The sequence below is a fragment of the Canis lupus genome, chromosome 8 (assembly GCF_048164855.1).
Source record: "Canis lupus baileyi chromosome 8, mCanLup2.hap1, whole genome shotgun sequence".
Lineage (NCBI taxonomy): Eukaryota > Metazoa > Chordata > Mammalia > Carnivora > Canidae > Canis > Canis lupus.
Genome location: NC_132845.1, coordinates 39,832,198 through 39,848,815, shown reverse-complemented (window position 1 = coordinate 39,848,815; position 16,618 = coordinate 39,832,198). Strand labels below are relative to the sequence as shown.

Sequence of the window (16,618 nt, the reverse complement as noted above, 5' to 3'; positions counted from 1 at the left end):
CACAGTCTTTCGCCAGAGGAAATAACTGTTACTTGTCTGTATATCTTTCTGTACCTTCCTGTGCAGTTTTGCCAAATCTTGAAGGTTTTCTTTTTTTTCTTTTTTTTTCTTTTTTAATATTTTATTTATTTATTCCTGAGAGAGAGAGACAGAGACACAGGCAGAGGGAGAAGCAGGCCCCACGCAGGGAGCCCAACGTCGGACTCTATCCGGGGTCTCCAGGACCACGCCCTGGGCTGAAGGCAGCGCTAAACCGCTGAGCCACCCGGGCTGCCCTCTTGAAGGTTTTCTATTTCAATATTACGACCACACCTTTTAACCTGAGGTTGTTTCGTGTAGTCATGTACCGCAATATATCCAATCAATCATTTCCATTTTGGTGGACATTGAAATACTTTTCTAATTTTATGTGGCTGTCCCATCCTTGATTTGGGATATTCTGAATATATTTTGAAGAGGGAGCTGATAGATTGGGATGTGGAATTTGAGGGGCATAACAGTGGAGACTTCTCCGTGGTCTCTCTGCCCTTATCCTGGATTGCTCATTCATCCATCATTTATGAAGACACTGGTTGTCCAGTGAAGGAGTATACTGGATCAGGGTATAAATAGAGGGAGGTGGGAAGTGAAATAGACTGATTAACCTCCCTCCGAAAGCCTCCACTTTGATTATTATTATTTTTTAAAAATTTTAGTTATTTATTCATGAGAGACACAGAGAGAAAGAGAGAGAGGCAGAGACACAGTCAGATGGAGAAGCCCACTCCATGCAGGGAGCTCTATGGGGGACTCGATCCGGGAACTCCATCCCAGGGCTCCAGGATCATGCCCTTGGCGGAAGGCAGGCGCTAAACCTTGGAGCCACCCAGAGATCCCCTTCATCTTGGTTATATATAACACGGGAACAGTTTCCACAAAGCACTCCCCCACACATAACCTATATGATTTTACAGTGTTCCTGCCTGGCATTCTATTCATTTTACAGGTAATGAAAAGGAGGGCTGAAGAGCTCAGATCCACTAGTTACCATATCCCATTTTCTTCCAGAGTACTCAGAATGCCTCTTAGCTCCTCATGCCATAAATTGTCTAAGTTCTCTGCTGTCTCCCTAGTCAGAGACCAATGTAACGAGACAGCTACATGGTTAGGAAAGAGAGAGAGTGTGTGTACGGGAGTGAGCAGAGTGTGATTGTAGAAGAAGCCCAGTATGTTTTACTGTGCCCCTAATGCCAAGTTAGATTTAAAGTATTCTGTGTTTCAGTAGGGAGATCTTCATTACTGCAAAGTGTTTAAAGATTCCCTATTTTCCTCTTATTTCCTCCCAAGTTATTTATTAATGTAACTGGTTTGGTGAGACAATATGACTGCTCAGTCTCCTTGGTAGTTATATTTCTCATCAATGAATCCAGTGTCGTTCTCGTTTTATTTATTTGTATATTTTTAAAAAGTTTTTATTAATTTATTCATGAGAGACAGACAGACAGGCAGAGATACAGGCAGAGGGAGAAGCAGGCTCCATGCAGGGAGCCTGATGTGGGACTCGACCCAGGTCTCCAGGACCACGCCCTGGACTGAAGGCGGTGCTAAACCACTGAGCCACCGGGGCTGCCGTCGTTCTCGTTTCATATATTAACTTAGGAGCTTATTAGTCTTTGCAATCCTGCTGTCTGAGAACTTCATCTACTCTAAGTGTGCTGACCAATAAATATTCTGAACCAGCAAGTCCATGGACTTTGATAAATGCACCAAGATAATGCCAGTACTTGGGTAGTCCTGGAAACACACTTGAAATATTACTGAGTGGAAAACTGAGAAAATAGGTCATGGCTCTGGTAGTAGGTGTGTATTCATTCCCATGGCAAGTCTAGTAACATGCTGTATCACATATGGGCATTCTGATTCCAATACCTGAGTTCCTCAAAGTGACTCATGGTGTGCTGGCTGACTTCCAGGAATGTTAAGCCTGAGAAAATAGATCTGGAGGCAGGGGACATCCTTTATGGATAGCTTTTATGCTCTTAAACTTGCTTAAGGAATCTCAGAGCATCCCATAATTCAGTAATCATACTAATAATATATTCAAATGCTGGTAACAAATTTCATGGGTGGGACTTGGGAGGAGGTAAGTTCAATAAATAGTTTTGATTCAAAGGAAAATAAAATTCTTTTTTTCTCGTTAAATAGTGGATGAAGCAGAAAGTGGCATGTAGACATAAAGGACGGTAAACAAGATGACAGAGGATAGGAAGTATGGTAGACAGGCTGAAATACTGAGAAGAGACTGAGATGGAGAAAGGGAATGGAAAGGGTACAAAGATGAATTGTGTGAGTTTTCATTGGGGATTAATCATACCTGGTTTGATTTTCTGGAATAATAGCATCACTATATAAAGTTATTGCACACAGAACTGCTTTTTATTTTATCTTTTTTATAATTATTTTTTTAAGATTTTATCTATTTAATCACGATAGACATAGAGATAGAGAGAGAGAGAGGCAGAGACACAGGCAGAGGGAGAAGCAGGCTCCACACAGGGAGCCCAACGCGGGATTCGATCCTGGGTCTTCAGGATCATACCCTGGGCCAAAGGCAGGTGCCAAACCGCTGCGCCACCCAGGGATCCACAAGAACTGCTTTTTAAAGTACAGAATTCTCTAGAAATACAAAGACATGTAACATTTATTACACTAAATAAATAACATGTGGACGACAAACGGTGCGTTGAATTAGGTTTGTACTAAGTCAACAGCCTCTGACCGTTGATCAGATACACTCTTATCTGTAGTCCACGGGATTTTTCGTAAATAGCATAGGATATTAGAAATAACACTAGCCATGTATTAAAAGTTAGGGTTGTTGGGAACATGTCTTGGGTTTATGAGGGTTGGTACTCCTCATGTTCATTTGGCCAGAGTGAGAATGAGTAAAAGTAGATGAGAATATAAGTGATGATGGAGTTTCCCTTCTCTCAGCCAAGTGATCTTCCCTTTCCTAGCAGCCTCCTTAGTGCTCCCTTTACTTCCCTATTTCTCAGAGTGTAGATGAGAGGGTTCACCGTTGGTGTGACCACAGAGTAGAAGAGGGAAATGAATTTGCCCTGGTCCTGGTTGCTGGTCTTAGCTGGAAGGAGATACCCATAGATAGCTGAGCCATAGAAGAGCAACACCACCACCAGATGTGAGAGGCACGTATTAAAGGCCTTTCTCTGTCCCTCTACTGAGTGGATCTTCAGCACTGCCTGAGCTATGTAGCAGTAGGAGATCAGGATGACACTTAGTGGGACAGCAGTGAAGAAGGTGCAGACACCATTGAGCACAACCTCATTGAGACTCGTGTCTCCACAGGCCAGTTTGATCATGGCAGGTACCTCACACAGGAAGTTGTCCACCCTCCGGTGCCCACATAAGGGGAGCTGCAGAGTGAAGGTTGACTGGATCACAGAGTTGCTCAAGCCACCCAGCCATGCAATGGCAGCCAGCAGCCAGCAGAGCCGAGGGTTCATGATGGTGGTGTAGTGCAGGGGCCGGCAAACTGCCACATAGCGGTCAAACGCCATCACCACAAGCAGGATACACTCAGTGGCCCCTAGCCAGAGGAAAACATAGAGCTGGGTCACACAGCCACCATAGCTTATGGTCTTATCTGGTCCCCATAAGTTGATCAGCATTTGGGGGACTGAGCTAGTAGTAAAAGCAAGGTCCAGGGTGGAGAGGTTGCTGAGGAAGAAGTACATGGGAGTATGGAGCCGGGCATCCAGCCAGGAAAGCAGGATAATGGTTGAGTTCCCAAGCAGAGTCAGTAAGTAAGAGAAGAGAATGACCATGAAAAAGATTATCTCCAGCTGGGGATGGTCAGATATACCCATCAGAATGAAGCCCTCCAGGAAGCTGTCGTTGGCCTCTGGCATTCTGACTGTGCTCTTTCACTTGAAGAATCTGTCCAGGGAAAACCACTGAGAAAAAGCAAGTAAGAAGGTATTAGATAAGGCTGCTCTGCATCAGAGAGGGTCTGATAGTTTTCTGGGCATCATATTTAGGTACCAATTTAATGTTTGTGACTACAAATATTGACTGCAATCCCTGACCACTGTCTCACATGAGTGGAAACTTTACCCCTTCCAGTGTGAACTGTGAGCTGTTGCTGCAATGAAAGAAGTGCCTTATGAAGAACAAAAGGATTAGGGATCTTCAGTTCAGCAAAGTGGTTACAACAGGGTAGAGGGAGTTGACCATTGGAATTACATGTAGAAAGTCTTAAAGTAGACATTTACCAAGCCAAAGTTTTGATATGTTCATGGGTGGAAGTAGACCCACTATATTTGGAAAAGCTCTCCAGAAGTTTCTGATAAACATTTCCCCATCTCTGCCAAATCCCTCCCCTCCCAGGTGAAAACTAGTGATCTACAAAGATGGGATTATGGAAGAATATGATGAGTCAGTTAAATTATGGCAAAAAGTGAAAAGAGAGAATATATACTTATCAACTACAGAAGATACAAACATGTAAGTTAAGACGAGGTAAAAAAAAATAAGATGAGGTAAAATAAGGATAAATAAAACTTCACATAAACCTATTAAGTTTAGTTGGAACAGGCTAAAGAAATAAATAGCAGTTATCCAAAGGGGGTTAAAAAGCTTAATGGGTACCAATTATTAGTAAAAGACTGGATGATTTCAGAGGGATCCTTGATGCTTTGAGTTATACGACCACCATCCCCAGCATAAACTGTAGAGTAATTCTAACATCTCACAAATATTAGTTCTTGTTAATTAGGGCCAATAGCATCCTTCTATCAATCCAGGTCAGGGATGATAAGGATTTCACAGGATGTTTCAACCATCCTTCAACCTCTGCCTTATACCTCAAGTGGAATTAGCTTTATCCTTTTCATTTAAAACTTAATGGAGCTGAGGAACTGAGCTACCATCTGATAGTGAGCCCATATTTCAGTTCAGAAGGTTTTTCTGAAATCCATCTCATACCTCCAGTAGTAGAAGTGTTTTTCCTCTTGTATCCACGTAGGAGGAAGAAATAGGCAGACACTGCCCATCACCCCCGCCCCCCCTTTTTTTTTGGTTTTATTTATTCATGAGAGACACAGAGAAGTCAGAGACATACGCAGAGAGAGAAGCATGCTCCATGGAGGGAGCCTGATGTGGGACTCAATCCTAGGACTCTAGGATCACACCCTGGGCTGAAGGCAGGTGCTTATCCGCTGAGCCACCCAGGCGTCCCCCCCTTCCTTTTTTAAGATTTTATTTATTTATTCATGAGAGACACAGAGAGAGAGAGAGGCAGTCATAGGCAGAGAGTGAAGCAGGCTCCTTGGAGGGAGCCTGATGTGGGACTTGATCCTGGGAGTCCAGGATCACACCACCCATATTCTTCCATTAACTGTCTGGTAAATGGGTTCTTGATGCATTGTGGCAGGTCAGGGATGCCAGAATGCCTTTCAGACGGTGCTCTATGCATATGGAATGGGTTTTACCCCAGGAACAAACCAACCAAAACAGAAAAGGAAAAAGCGGTACCTAGAGTGGGAAGCTATCAACTTTGGTCACCAGACGGTTCAGAAGGAAATGCCAGAACACCCAGATTCTTGGCCTGAGCTTGACAAACTCCCCAAGGCAGCAGGACTGTAGCCTCAGGGTTATATTCAGCAACTCAGCTGCTCTTCAGGGTGTTTTCCTCCCTCAAAGGGTCTCTTCCCTTGGTTCTTACTTCTCCCATAATTTGGGAATGTTAAATTGATGCAGCACTACTTGCATTTTAAGAGGAACCTAGAGAGGGGATCCCTGGGTGGCGCAGCGGTTTGGCGCCTGCCTTTGGCCCAGGGCGCGATCCTGGAGACCCGGGATCGAATCCCACGTCGGGCTCCCGGTGCATGGAGCCTGCTTCTCCCTCTGCCTGTATCTCTGCCTCTCTCTCTTTCTCTCTGTGACTGTCATGAATAAATAAAAATTAAAAAAAAAAAAAAAAAAGAGGAACCTAGAGAGAATATGGAATGCAAAGGGCACGCCACTTATGGGGCAATTTTGCCAGGGGCATGCCGAGATAGGGGCTGTTTGGGTACAGAATGAGTTTCAGGAATGGCTCATATGATGATGGGTAGATGGTTTCCATCTTGGCCTGGCTGTGAATTTGGTTTGAATGTTCAGGATATTGAGAAAAGCAGCCACGACTTGTGTCCCAATAAGAATCCCGAATATCGTAATTGTCCACCTTCACCCAGTTTTCTGCCTTGTTTCTCCTCTCAATATCACAACTGTGAACTGACTACTCATGGATTAGGTGTCACAGCTGGACTTGGGCTGGGCCGCCTCCTATCATCAAAATTGCCCCTGAGCTCCCAGTTCTCAGCATCCAAGCCTTGCTTTAATAATAGCCTGAGGAAATTAAAGGGGAAGGGAATCATCAAAAGCAAGGAAACAAGCCCAATTCTAAATTCCCAATCCTGGTAGAGAAGTTTTGAGATATGTTTTAAATATTTCATTTATCTGGGAGATGGTTGGCAGTGATATACTAGAGAGCTCAGTTTGTGCCGGACTCTGCACGGAAGTTCAAAGTTAATCTTTCTTGAGCTCATGGTCAGAATGGGAAATGGGGTTTTCAGTGGAGAGTAAGATCGAGGCAGTATGGCAGACGAGAACCACAACACAACACAAACTGTGTAGATGAGAGTCTGAGGTGAAATACGGACAAAATCTCTCCAGTCGGAAAGTTTAAGGTATTTAATCAGGTGAACAGGAATTGTATCCCCAAAGCTCAGAATTCGAGATTCAGAGATAAACGAGTTTGAATCTTAAAAGAGGTAAAATAGGACCAGTAAACCAAATGGTAACAGAGTTCAAACTAAAGTTTCGGAAATAGTTACACCAAAGAGGCATCACAGCTAAGAAAAAAATACTTAAATTTAAGAAACGCCTGGGTGGCTCAGCATTTGAGCATTTGGCATTGGCTCAGGAGGTGATTCCAGGATTGAATCCTACATCGGGCTCCTTGCACAGAGTCTGCTTCTCCCTCTGCCTGTGTCTCTGCCTCTCTCTCTCTCTGTGTTTCATAAATAAATAAACTCTTTTTAAAACATTTAAGATAAACTTATAAAGAGAAATTCAGGGAATAAATGTTGTCTGGAGGGGACTTTAACTTTTGAAGTTAAAGTCAGGGAAGACAATCACACTCCCTTAAAATTTGTTTCTGATGCTACTATTAGAACAAAAATCCTGGCTGCATGGACCTGAGCGTGGCTCAAGTGGCAGCAGTTGTAATGAGCATAGGATCTCATCAAGGGCTAAATGTATGGTGGCATATCACATAGGTATACAAACTGAACACCACAAACTCAGAATGGAAATGGCTGGATAGCATGGTGTTCCAGGAGTAGCTCTCCAGGCTACATCTCTCTGCAAGCTGACAGCAGTTTGCCATGGGTGTCACCAAGGGAAAGCAGAGTGCTTGACATGAGGGCCAGGAGGGCCGCTCTCTGCCATGCAGTGCCCAGGCAGTTTCCTAGTGGAAGGTCTTACCTCATTTTCCTGATGGCTTAAGAGACATGGAACATGTGCTGATTTTTACAGAGAAGGGAGCAGGATGAAATAGTTCCCATGGAGAATGGCCATACATTCCTTCTTTTAACAAGTGATTAAAGCAGGTGTGGTTTTGTTTTCTCTTCCAGTTAAGGTCTTCACAATCCTGAGGGGATTTTATTTTTTATTTTTTTTTAATATTTATTTATTTATTCATGATAGACACAGAGAGAGAGAGAGATAGAGAGAGAGGCAGAGACACAGGCAGAGGGAGAAGCAGGCTCCATGCCAGGAGCCCGACTACTGAGGGGATTTTAAAGATGTGTCCATGCACAGCAGGTGCTCTCGAAAAGCAAAATGGGCTTAAGTTAAAAGCAAGGGAAATTATGACTGCACATTTTGAGATTTCAGCACGATAAAACACGGGTAATTGAGAGGAAGGTGTGCCTAGAAATTTGTGTGCCTGAGGGCTATACCCAAGTCTTCCCAGACCTCCTTCTATTGAGGACACTGTTCCTAGGACTGGAGTGCATGCTAAAGAATTTTGTTTCTTTATTCTCATCAGACTAAGACTTTCCCAGCTCCTCTCCTGGATCATCATACAAATGACTTTGTTAAAGAGTCCGTCATTTGTAGCTTTACAATTTCTCTTCATAGTTCAAATAGGTTTGCTTCCTGTCTCTGCTCACAGCTGATGGAGAAGGTCACAGATGGGCTTGGGGCTCTAAGGCCATGTCACCTCCAACCCTTCTTCTGCGGGAAGATTGCAAAATCACCTCTAAAAAGCCTTACATTTCACACTCTCTTTTCTCTCTCCTTTCCCCATGTTTGTTCCCCCTTTGCCTCTCATATACCTGAAGTCTCTATTAATGAAAGTGTTCAGATTGTTCGAGGAAATATACCTTTGGCTTCAGGAAGCTGCTGAATCCATCACACCATCCCTGGTGGACCACGAAGGAGAGAGAGAGGAATTAGTGAGGAGACTGAATTGTGCAGTGTCTCCTCAGCCCACTAGTTGGGAGCACAGGCTTTTATCTCTGGGGCTGGCGCTGGCCATCTGAGGAGCACTGGATCTGCCTCCTGGAAGCCCGACTGGCTCTGGCTCATTCTACAAAGCCCAAGGGGTCACACTGGTTCCCCATAGATAATTGGCACAAAGCATTTGTGTGGCCACCACATGGGGAAAAGGCTGTCCCCGAAGAACCCACTCCATCTTTCACCTCAGTCCCGCCCCAAAGACACACTACTAATTGAATAGTAGTAAGAATAACCACATTCCTTAACTCATTACTAGTGATACATATTTTTATCCTGCTCAAGGTACATCCATATGATCTAACTCAGTTCTTAAAATGCTTTCTGGGGCACCCGGCTGGCTCAGTTGGAGCATAGGACTCCTGATCTCAGGGTTGTGCGTTCAAGAGTCCCACTTTGGGTGTAGAGATTGCTTAAAAAGAAAATCTTTTTTTTTTAATTTTTATTTATTTATGATAGTCACAGAGAGAGAAAGAGAGAGAGGCAGAGGGAGAAGCAGGCTCCATGCACCGGAAGCCCAATGTGGGATTCGATCCCGGGTCTCCAGGATTGCGCCCTGGGCCAAAGGCAGGCGCCAAACCGCTGCGCCACCCAGGGATCCCAAGAATATCTTTAAAATGCTTTCTATGGCAGTTGAAGCAGTGGTCTTATCCTCACTATGTAGTTGGGTAAACTGAGCATGAAGTGGTTATATGACATGCTTAGTGTTAAACAGCAGTCAGCCCAGTGTTTGTTTCCTCACTGGGCATAAATCAGCCACCCTGTGCAGAAGCAGTGAATATTTTTGACTCATCCTCTGGGAGATGTCATCCTTGAGAGTTTTGCGGGAGGGAAGGAGGAGAAGGAATTCCCACTAACTCTGGCTGTAACATAAACCAGGAATGGGGGCGTGAGCCTTAGACACTGACACCATGCTGTGTGAAGAGCAATCACTTATAAATGCTACCAAATAACTACATAAAAGGCGACTGGCGATGTCATCAGGCAATTATATGTTATGGAGATAAATTACCCCTCCCCCCCCAAAAAAAAAAACCTGCTGAGTTACAAACCTTGTCATTCAAAGGACTTGTTACTGAGGGGACATCGTGTGCCGGGTGATGGTGGGGTCCGACCAGAAGCAATATCGGCATGGGCCCTGTTGACTGGGGCTTCCCTCCCTGTAGGTCTGTCTGTAAATGTCTCATAGTCATTAGCTCTCCTTGCTGGCTTGTGCCAGATGCTGTGCTCGGCAGTTTACAAACATCACGACGACCTCATCAGGTAGGTATTATTCCTGCTGTACATGAAACTAAGGCTCGGAGTCATTACATAACTCGTCCAAGGCAAAGAGCTAGGATATGGTAGAAAAATCAAAGAATCTCAATGAACACAAATGGGGAATTCAGTAAATGATGGCACGTCGGTGGAACACTACCCAAGCTGTCTTTGGACTCTATAATACTTCTCGTTTTGATTTAATTGAATCTTATTTTATTTACTTTTCCAGTTTATTCCCCATCCCCCCTCTCATTCTGCTCCACACCCATAGACACCTACTGTGTCTCCTGTGGTTGACATGTTTAAGTGAGTGGGTCTAATTGTACCCGTGTAAAACATCATGTATCTTATACAGGTAAATGTTTTAAATTGACATCCATGGTATTTGCTATAGACTTCATTATACTTACATTTTAACCTCTTTTTTTTCAGGTGTTTCATTTATGTTGTACTTTTTATTATGTATGTATATTTTTAGATTTTATGTATTTATTCTGGAGAGACACAGACAGAGGCAGAGACACAGACAGAGGGAGAAGCAGGCTTCTTGAAGGGAATCCAACGTGAGACCCCATCTAGGGACTCTGGGATCACGCCGTGAGCCAAAGGCAGATGCTCAACTACTGAGCCCACCCAGGCGTCCCTTGTTGATGTTTAGAAAGATAGGGAGCCTGGTTCTCCCTCTGCCTATGTCTCTTCCTCTCTCTCGGAGTCTCTCATGAATAAATAAATAAAATCTTAAAAGAAAAAGACACAACCATGTTGCTATGTACCCACTTGCTTTAGTATTTTCATACTGAATACACATCTATCATGTTTTTTCATTCATAGGGATGAATATATAGCCTTTCTTAATTTCCCACTACCACAAACAATGCGGAAATGATCATTCACGTAACATTTCCCCTTACGGACTGCATTAGGGTCTATCACAGATATGTATGTATGTATGAATGTAGGTATGTTCTAGCTGGAGATTTCTGGGCAAATGGGATATACATATGAGCACTCTCTGATTCTGCCAATGGGTTGATGCAATTTACAACTCCCAACAGCTAGAAATGAAGGTTTCTGATTTCCCCTCTGATTCTGCCAATGGGTTGATGCAATTTACAACTCCCAACAGCTAGAAATGAAGGTTTCTGATTTCCCCTCATCCTAGCCCACACCTAGTATAATCACATCTTCTAACGTATGCCAATCTGATGGGTATAAAATGGTATCTCAGTGTAGTCTGCATTTTTGTGATTACTAGTGAGGTTAAACATTTTCACAGATATATTCGCTTTTTAAAATTCTTATTCTGGAGATCCCTGGGTGGCACAGCGGTTTGGCGCCTGCCTTTGGCCCAGGGCGTGATCCTGGAGACCCGGGATCGAATCCCACGTCGGGCTCCTGGTGCATGGAGCCTGCTTCTCCCTCTGCCTGTGTCTCTGCCTCTCTCTCTCTCTCTCTGTGTGACTATCATAAATAAATAAAAATTTAAAATAAATAAATAAATACAATAAAATTCTTATTCTGTAAGTTGTATTTTCATATCCTCTGCCTGCTTTTAGTTTTTCTGCATGTTGGTTTATTTGCAGTAGTTCTTAGTCTATTCTAGATAAACTTTGCCAGTTTTAGACATTATAATATTCCCCTGTAATCTATGCTGACTTCCTTTGAACAAAAATCCTTAATTTTGATATAATCCAGTTAATACATTTTCTGCCTTAAGGTTGATTTATGCTTTTAAAAATTCTTCCAAACTCTAATATTACAAACATCCTCTTTTATTCCCTTCAGATAGTTTTATCTTTCACATTTACGTTTTTAATTCTTTGGGATTTCATCATTGTATGAGGTAGTAATCTAAATTATTGTATTTTTTTAAAAGGAGGTTAATTTCCTTCACACAAAACAAATTCAGAGATAGACAATCAGGATCTAGTGTGGTATCAGGTCAACAATCACCAACTCCAGTTCCTTCTACCTTCCCACTCCACCATCCTCATCAGTGACTTCTATCCTCCAGGCCATCTATAGTCTAAGATGGTGGCAGGTGCTCCAGTCATCTTGTCCACACTGCTACAAGGAAGGTGGAAGATGTTTTTGCTGCTGCTTCTTTTTTTTTTTTTTTTTTTTTTTTTTTTTGCCTCTTTTGGGAAGCTGTCCTAGAAGTTCTATCAAATAGCTTTCCTTACATCTTATTGATGAGGATTTAGATATAAGAACATCTAATTGCACAGGAGGCTGGGAAATGTAGTCTTTATCTGGACACAAACATCACATCACCATCACATCATACTACATTAGGCAGTCTCAACAATGTAAGTTTTGTAATACTAAAAAATGGGGAGTGGATATTAAGTAGTCAAGTGGTAGTCCCTGCCACAAAAAAGATTACTAACTTGCTCTCAAATGGCCTTCTCTATTGCTTGGATAAATACAACAAGAATGAATTCCTTTACAATTAAAAATATCCAAATTAAAAGGACTTTGAGTGTCTTTCAAGTTTTTACTGAGATAAAATTCACAAGTTTAATCATCTTAAGGGTTAAATCCAGTGACTTTTATTATATTCACAGGTTTACAATCATTGCCACTGTCTAGTTTCAGAATATTTTCATCATCCCAAAAGAGTATCCCAAAAGTAGTTATTCCCCATTCTACCTTCGCCCCCATCCTCTTCCATTCACTTATCTCCTTTCTATATGGAATTGCCTATTACAGATATTTTATATATAAGGAATCATATACTATATGTCCTTTTGGGTCTGGCTTCTTTCATTCAGCATAACGTTCATCCATGTTGTATGTATCAGTACTAAATGCCTTTTTATGGATTAATAATATTCCAATGTATAAATATACTGCATCTTGTTTATCCATTCATCAATTGATGAACACTTGGGTGGGATATACCTTTTAGCTATTATAATAGTGCTGTTATGGGCAGCCCTGGTGGTTTAGCGCTGCCTGCAGCCTGGGGTGTGATCCTGGAGACCCAGGATTGAGTCCCACATCAGGCTTCCTGCATGGAGCCTGCTTCTGCCTCTGCCTGTGTTTCTGCCTCTCTCTCTCTCTGAATAAATAAATAAATCTTTAAAAAAATAAATAGTGCTGTTATGAACATTCATGTATGAGTTTTCGTTTGGAAACATGTTTCTAATTCCTTTAGGTATAACGGGTAGAATAATTGGCTCATGTGGTAATTTCCATAGAGGTTGTACCTTTTTAGAGTCCCACCAGAAATGCGTCAGGATTCCAGTTTCTCCATATTTGGCCAATACTTGTTATTTTCCCTTAAAAAACATAGCAAATATAGTGGGTGAGGTGCGGTATTTCATTGTGGTTTTGATTTTCATTTCAACCATGTTTAATGATATGGAGGCATCAGTTCATGTTCTTATTGACCATACATGTATCTTCTTTGGAGAAATGTCTAGTCAAGTCCTTTGTCTATTTTTAAAGTGGGTTGTCTTTTTGTGGTTGAGTTGTAAGAGTTCTTTTTTTAAATAATTTATTTTTTATTGGTGTTCAATTTGCCAACATACAGAATAACACCCAATGCTCATCCCGTCAAGTGCCCTCCTCATTGCCCATCACCCATTCACCCCCACCCCCCACCCTCCTCCCCCTCCACCACCCTTAGTTCGTTTCCCAGAGTTAGGAGTCTTTATGTTCCGTCTCCCTTTCTGATATTTCCTACCCATTTCTTCTCCCTTCCCTTCTATTCCCTTTCACTATTATTTATATTCCCCAAATGAATGAGACCATATAATGTTTGTCCTTCTCTGATTGACTTATTTCACTCAGCATAATACCCTCCAGTTCCATCCACATTGAAGCAAATGGTGGGTATTTGTCATTTCTAATGGCTGAGTAATATTCCATTGTATACATAAACCACATCTTCTTTATCCATTCATCTTTCGATGGACACCGAGGCTCCTTCCACAGTTTGGCTATTGTGGACATTGCTGCTAGAAACATCGGAGTGCAGGTGTCCCGGCGTTTCATTGCATCTGTATCTTTGGGGTAAATCTCCAACAGTGCAATTGCTGGGTTGTAGGGCAGATCTATTTTTAACATTTTGAGGAACCTCCACACAGTTTTCCAGAGTGGCTGCACCATTTCACATTCCCACCAACAGTGTAAGAGGGTTCCCTTTTCTCCGCATCCTCTCCAACATTTGTGGTTTCCTGCCTTGTTAATTTTCCCCATTCTCACTGGTGTGAGGTGGTATCTTATTGTGGTTTGGATTTGTATTTCCCTGATGGCAAGTGATGCAGAGCATTTTCTCATGTGCATGTTGGCCATGTCTATGTCTTCCTCTGTGAGATTTCTGTTCATGTCTTTTGCCCATTTCATGATTGGATTGTTTGTTTCCTTGGTGTTGAGTTTGATAAATTCTTTATGGATTTTGGAAAATAGCCCTTTATCTGATACGTCGTCTGCAAATATCTTCTCCCATTCTGTAGGTTGTCTTTTAGTTTTGTTGACTGTATCCTTTGCTGTGCAAAAGCTTCTTATCTTGATGAAGTCCCAATAGTTCATTTTTGCTTTTGTTTCTTTTGCCTTTGTGGATGTATCTTGCAAGAAGTTACTGTGGCCAAGTTCAAAAAGGTTGTCGCCTGTGTTCTCCTCTAGGATTTTGATGGAATCTTGTCTCACATTTAGAGCTTTCATCCATTTTTTAAAATTTTTTAAATTTATTTATGATAGTCACAGAGGGGGGGGGGGCAGAGACACAGGCAGAGGTAGAAGCAGGCTCCATGCACCGGGAGTCCAACGTGGGATTCGATCCCGGGTCTCCAGGATCGCGCCCTGGGCCAAAGGCAGGCGCTAAACCGCTGCGCCACCCAGGGATCCCTAGTCCATGGTGTTTTGATAGGGATTGCATTAAACGTGTAAATTGCCCTGGGTAACATTGACATTTTCACAATATTAATTCTGCCAATCCATGAGCATGGAATGTTTTTCCATCTCTTTGTGTCTTCCTCAATTTCTTTCAGAAGTGTTCTATAGTTTTTAGGATATAGATCCTTTACCTCTTTGGTTAGGTTTATTCCTGGGTATCTTATGCTTTTGGGTTTAATTGTAAATGGGATTGACTCCTTAATTTCTCTTTCTTCAGTCTCATTGTTAGTGTATAGGAATGCCACTGACTTCTGGGCATTGATTTTGTATCCTGCCACGCTGCCAAATTGCTGTATGGGTTCTAGCAATCTTGGGGTGGAGGCTTTTGGGTTTTCTATGTAGAGTATCATGTCATCGGCAAAGAGGGAGAGTTTGACTTCTTCTTTGCCAATTCGAATGCCTTTAATGTCTTTTTGTTGTCTTTCTGATTGCTGAGGCTAGGACATCCAGTACTATGTTGAATAGCAGTGGTGAGAGTGGACATCCCTGTCTTGGTCCTGATCTTAGGGGAAAGGCTCCCAGTGCTTCCCCATTGAGAATGATATTTGCTGTGGGCTTTTTGTAGATGGCTTTTAAGATGTTGAGGAATGTTCCCTCTATCCCTACACTCTGAAGAGTTTTGATCAGGAATGGATGCTGTATTTTGTCAAATGCTTTCTCTGCATCCAATGAGTGCATCATATGGTTCTTGGTTTTTCTCTTGCTGATATGATGAATCACATTGATTGAGTTTGGATGTAAAGTTCTGTGGATATCTGTAGATATCTGTGAAATCCATCTGCTCCAGTGTATCAGTTAAAGCTCTCGTTTTTTTGGAGATGTTGTGTTTAGAAGACCTATGGAGTGTAGAAAGCGCTAGATTGAAGTTACCAAGTATAAGTGTATTATTATCTAAGTACTTCTTCACTTTGGTTATTAATTGAGTGATATATTTGGCAGCTCCCACATTCGGGGCATATATATTGATGATTGTTAAGTCCTCTTGTTGGATAGATCCTTTAAGTATGATATATAGTGTCCCTCTTCATATCTTACTACAGTCTTCGGGGTAAATTTTAGTTTATCTAATATAAGGATGGCTACCCCTGCTTTCTTTTGAGGACCATTTGAATGGTAAAAGGTTCTCCAACCTTTTATTTTCAGGCTGTAGGTGTCCTTCTGTCTAAAATGAGTCTCTTGTAGACAGCAAATAGATGGGTCCTGCTTTTTTATCCAGTCTGAAACCCTGCGCGTAAGAGTTCTTTATATGTTTTGGACACTAGATCCTTATCACACATATGATTCAGTGAAATTTTCTCTCATTTTGTGGATTTTTTTTTCATTTTGTGGATTTCATTTCACTTCTTAAATAGTGTCCTTTGAAGCACAAGAGATTTTATTTTGATAAATTCAATTTATTTTTTTCTTTTGCTGCCTTCGGTTTTGGTTTCATATCTAAGAATCCATTGCCAAATCCAAGGTCATGAAGACTTACCCTCATATTTTAAGAGTTGTATAGAGCCAGCTCTTATATTTAGGTCTCTTATTCAGTTTGAGTTAATATTTGTATATAGTGTGAAGTACACAGTCTGACTGTCATGTCCACGTACTGTTTTCTCAGGACCATTTGTTGTCAATGCTATTCTTTCTCCATTGAATGGTCTTGGCACAGTTGTCAAAAATCAATTCACCATAGGTGTATAGCATATTCCTGGACTCTCATTTTACTCTCAACTGATACATGTATGTTTATTTTTGTGCCAGTACCACAATGTTTTCGTTAGTATACCTTTGTAGTCATTTTTGAAACTGAAAATAGTGAGTCCTCCAACTGTGTTCTTTTTTGAGATTGTCTCAGCCACTCACGGTCCTTTGCAATTCCATATTAGTTTTAGGATGCACTTTTCCATTTCTA

General features: G+C 41.9%; 1 protein-coding gene and 1 long non-coding RNA gene across 7 annotated transcripts in view; one reads left to right on the top strand and one right to left on the bottom strand.

The window, feature by feature from the left end:
* Positions 1-16,618, top strand: part of LOC140638351 (uncharacterized) — a 98,318-nt gene that overhangs the window by 12,659 nt on the left and 69,041 nt on the right. For all 6 annotated transcript variants that reach the window (XR_012035432.1, XR_012035428.1, XR_012035430.1 and 3 more), the window contains exon 6: positions 4,387-4,503. This is a non-coding gene — a long non-coding RNA (uncharacterized lncRNA). The remainder of the gene's footprint in view (positions 1-4,386; positions 4,504-16,618) is intronic.
* LOC140638348 (olfactory receptor 2C1) lies at positions 2,863-3,908 on the bottom strand. Its single transcript, XM_072835507.1, has one exon. The coding sequence runs from the start codon at positions 3,906-3,908 to the stop codon at positions 2,970-2,972; it is 939 nt and encodes a 312-aa protein (XP_072691608.1). The 3' UTR covers positions 2,863-2,969.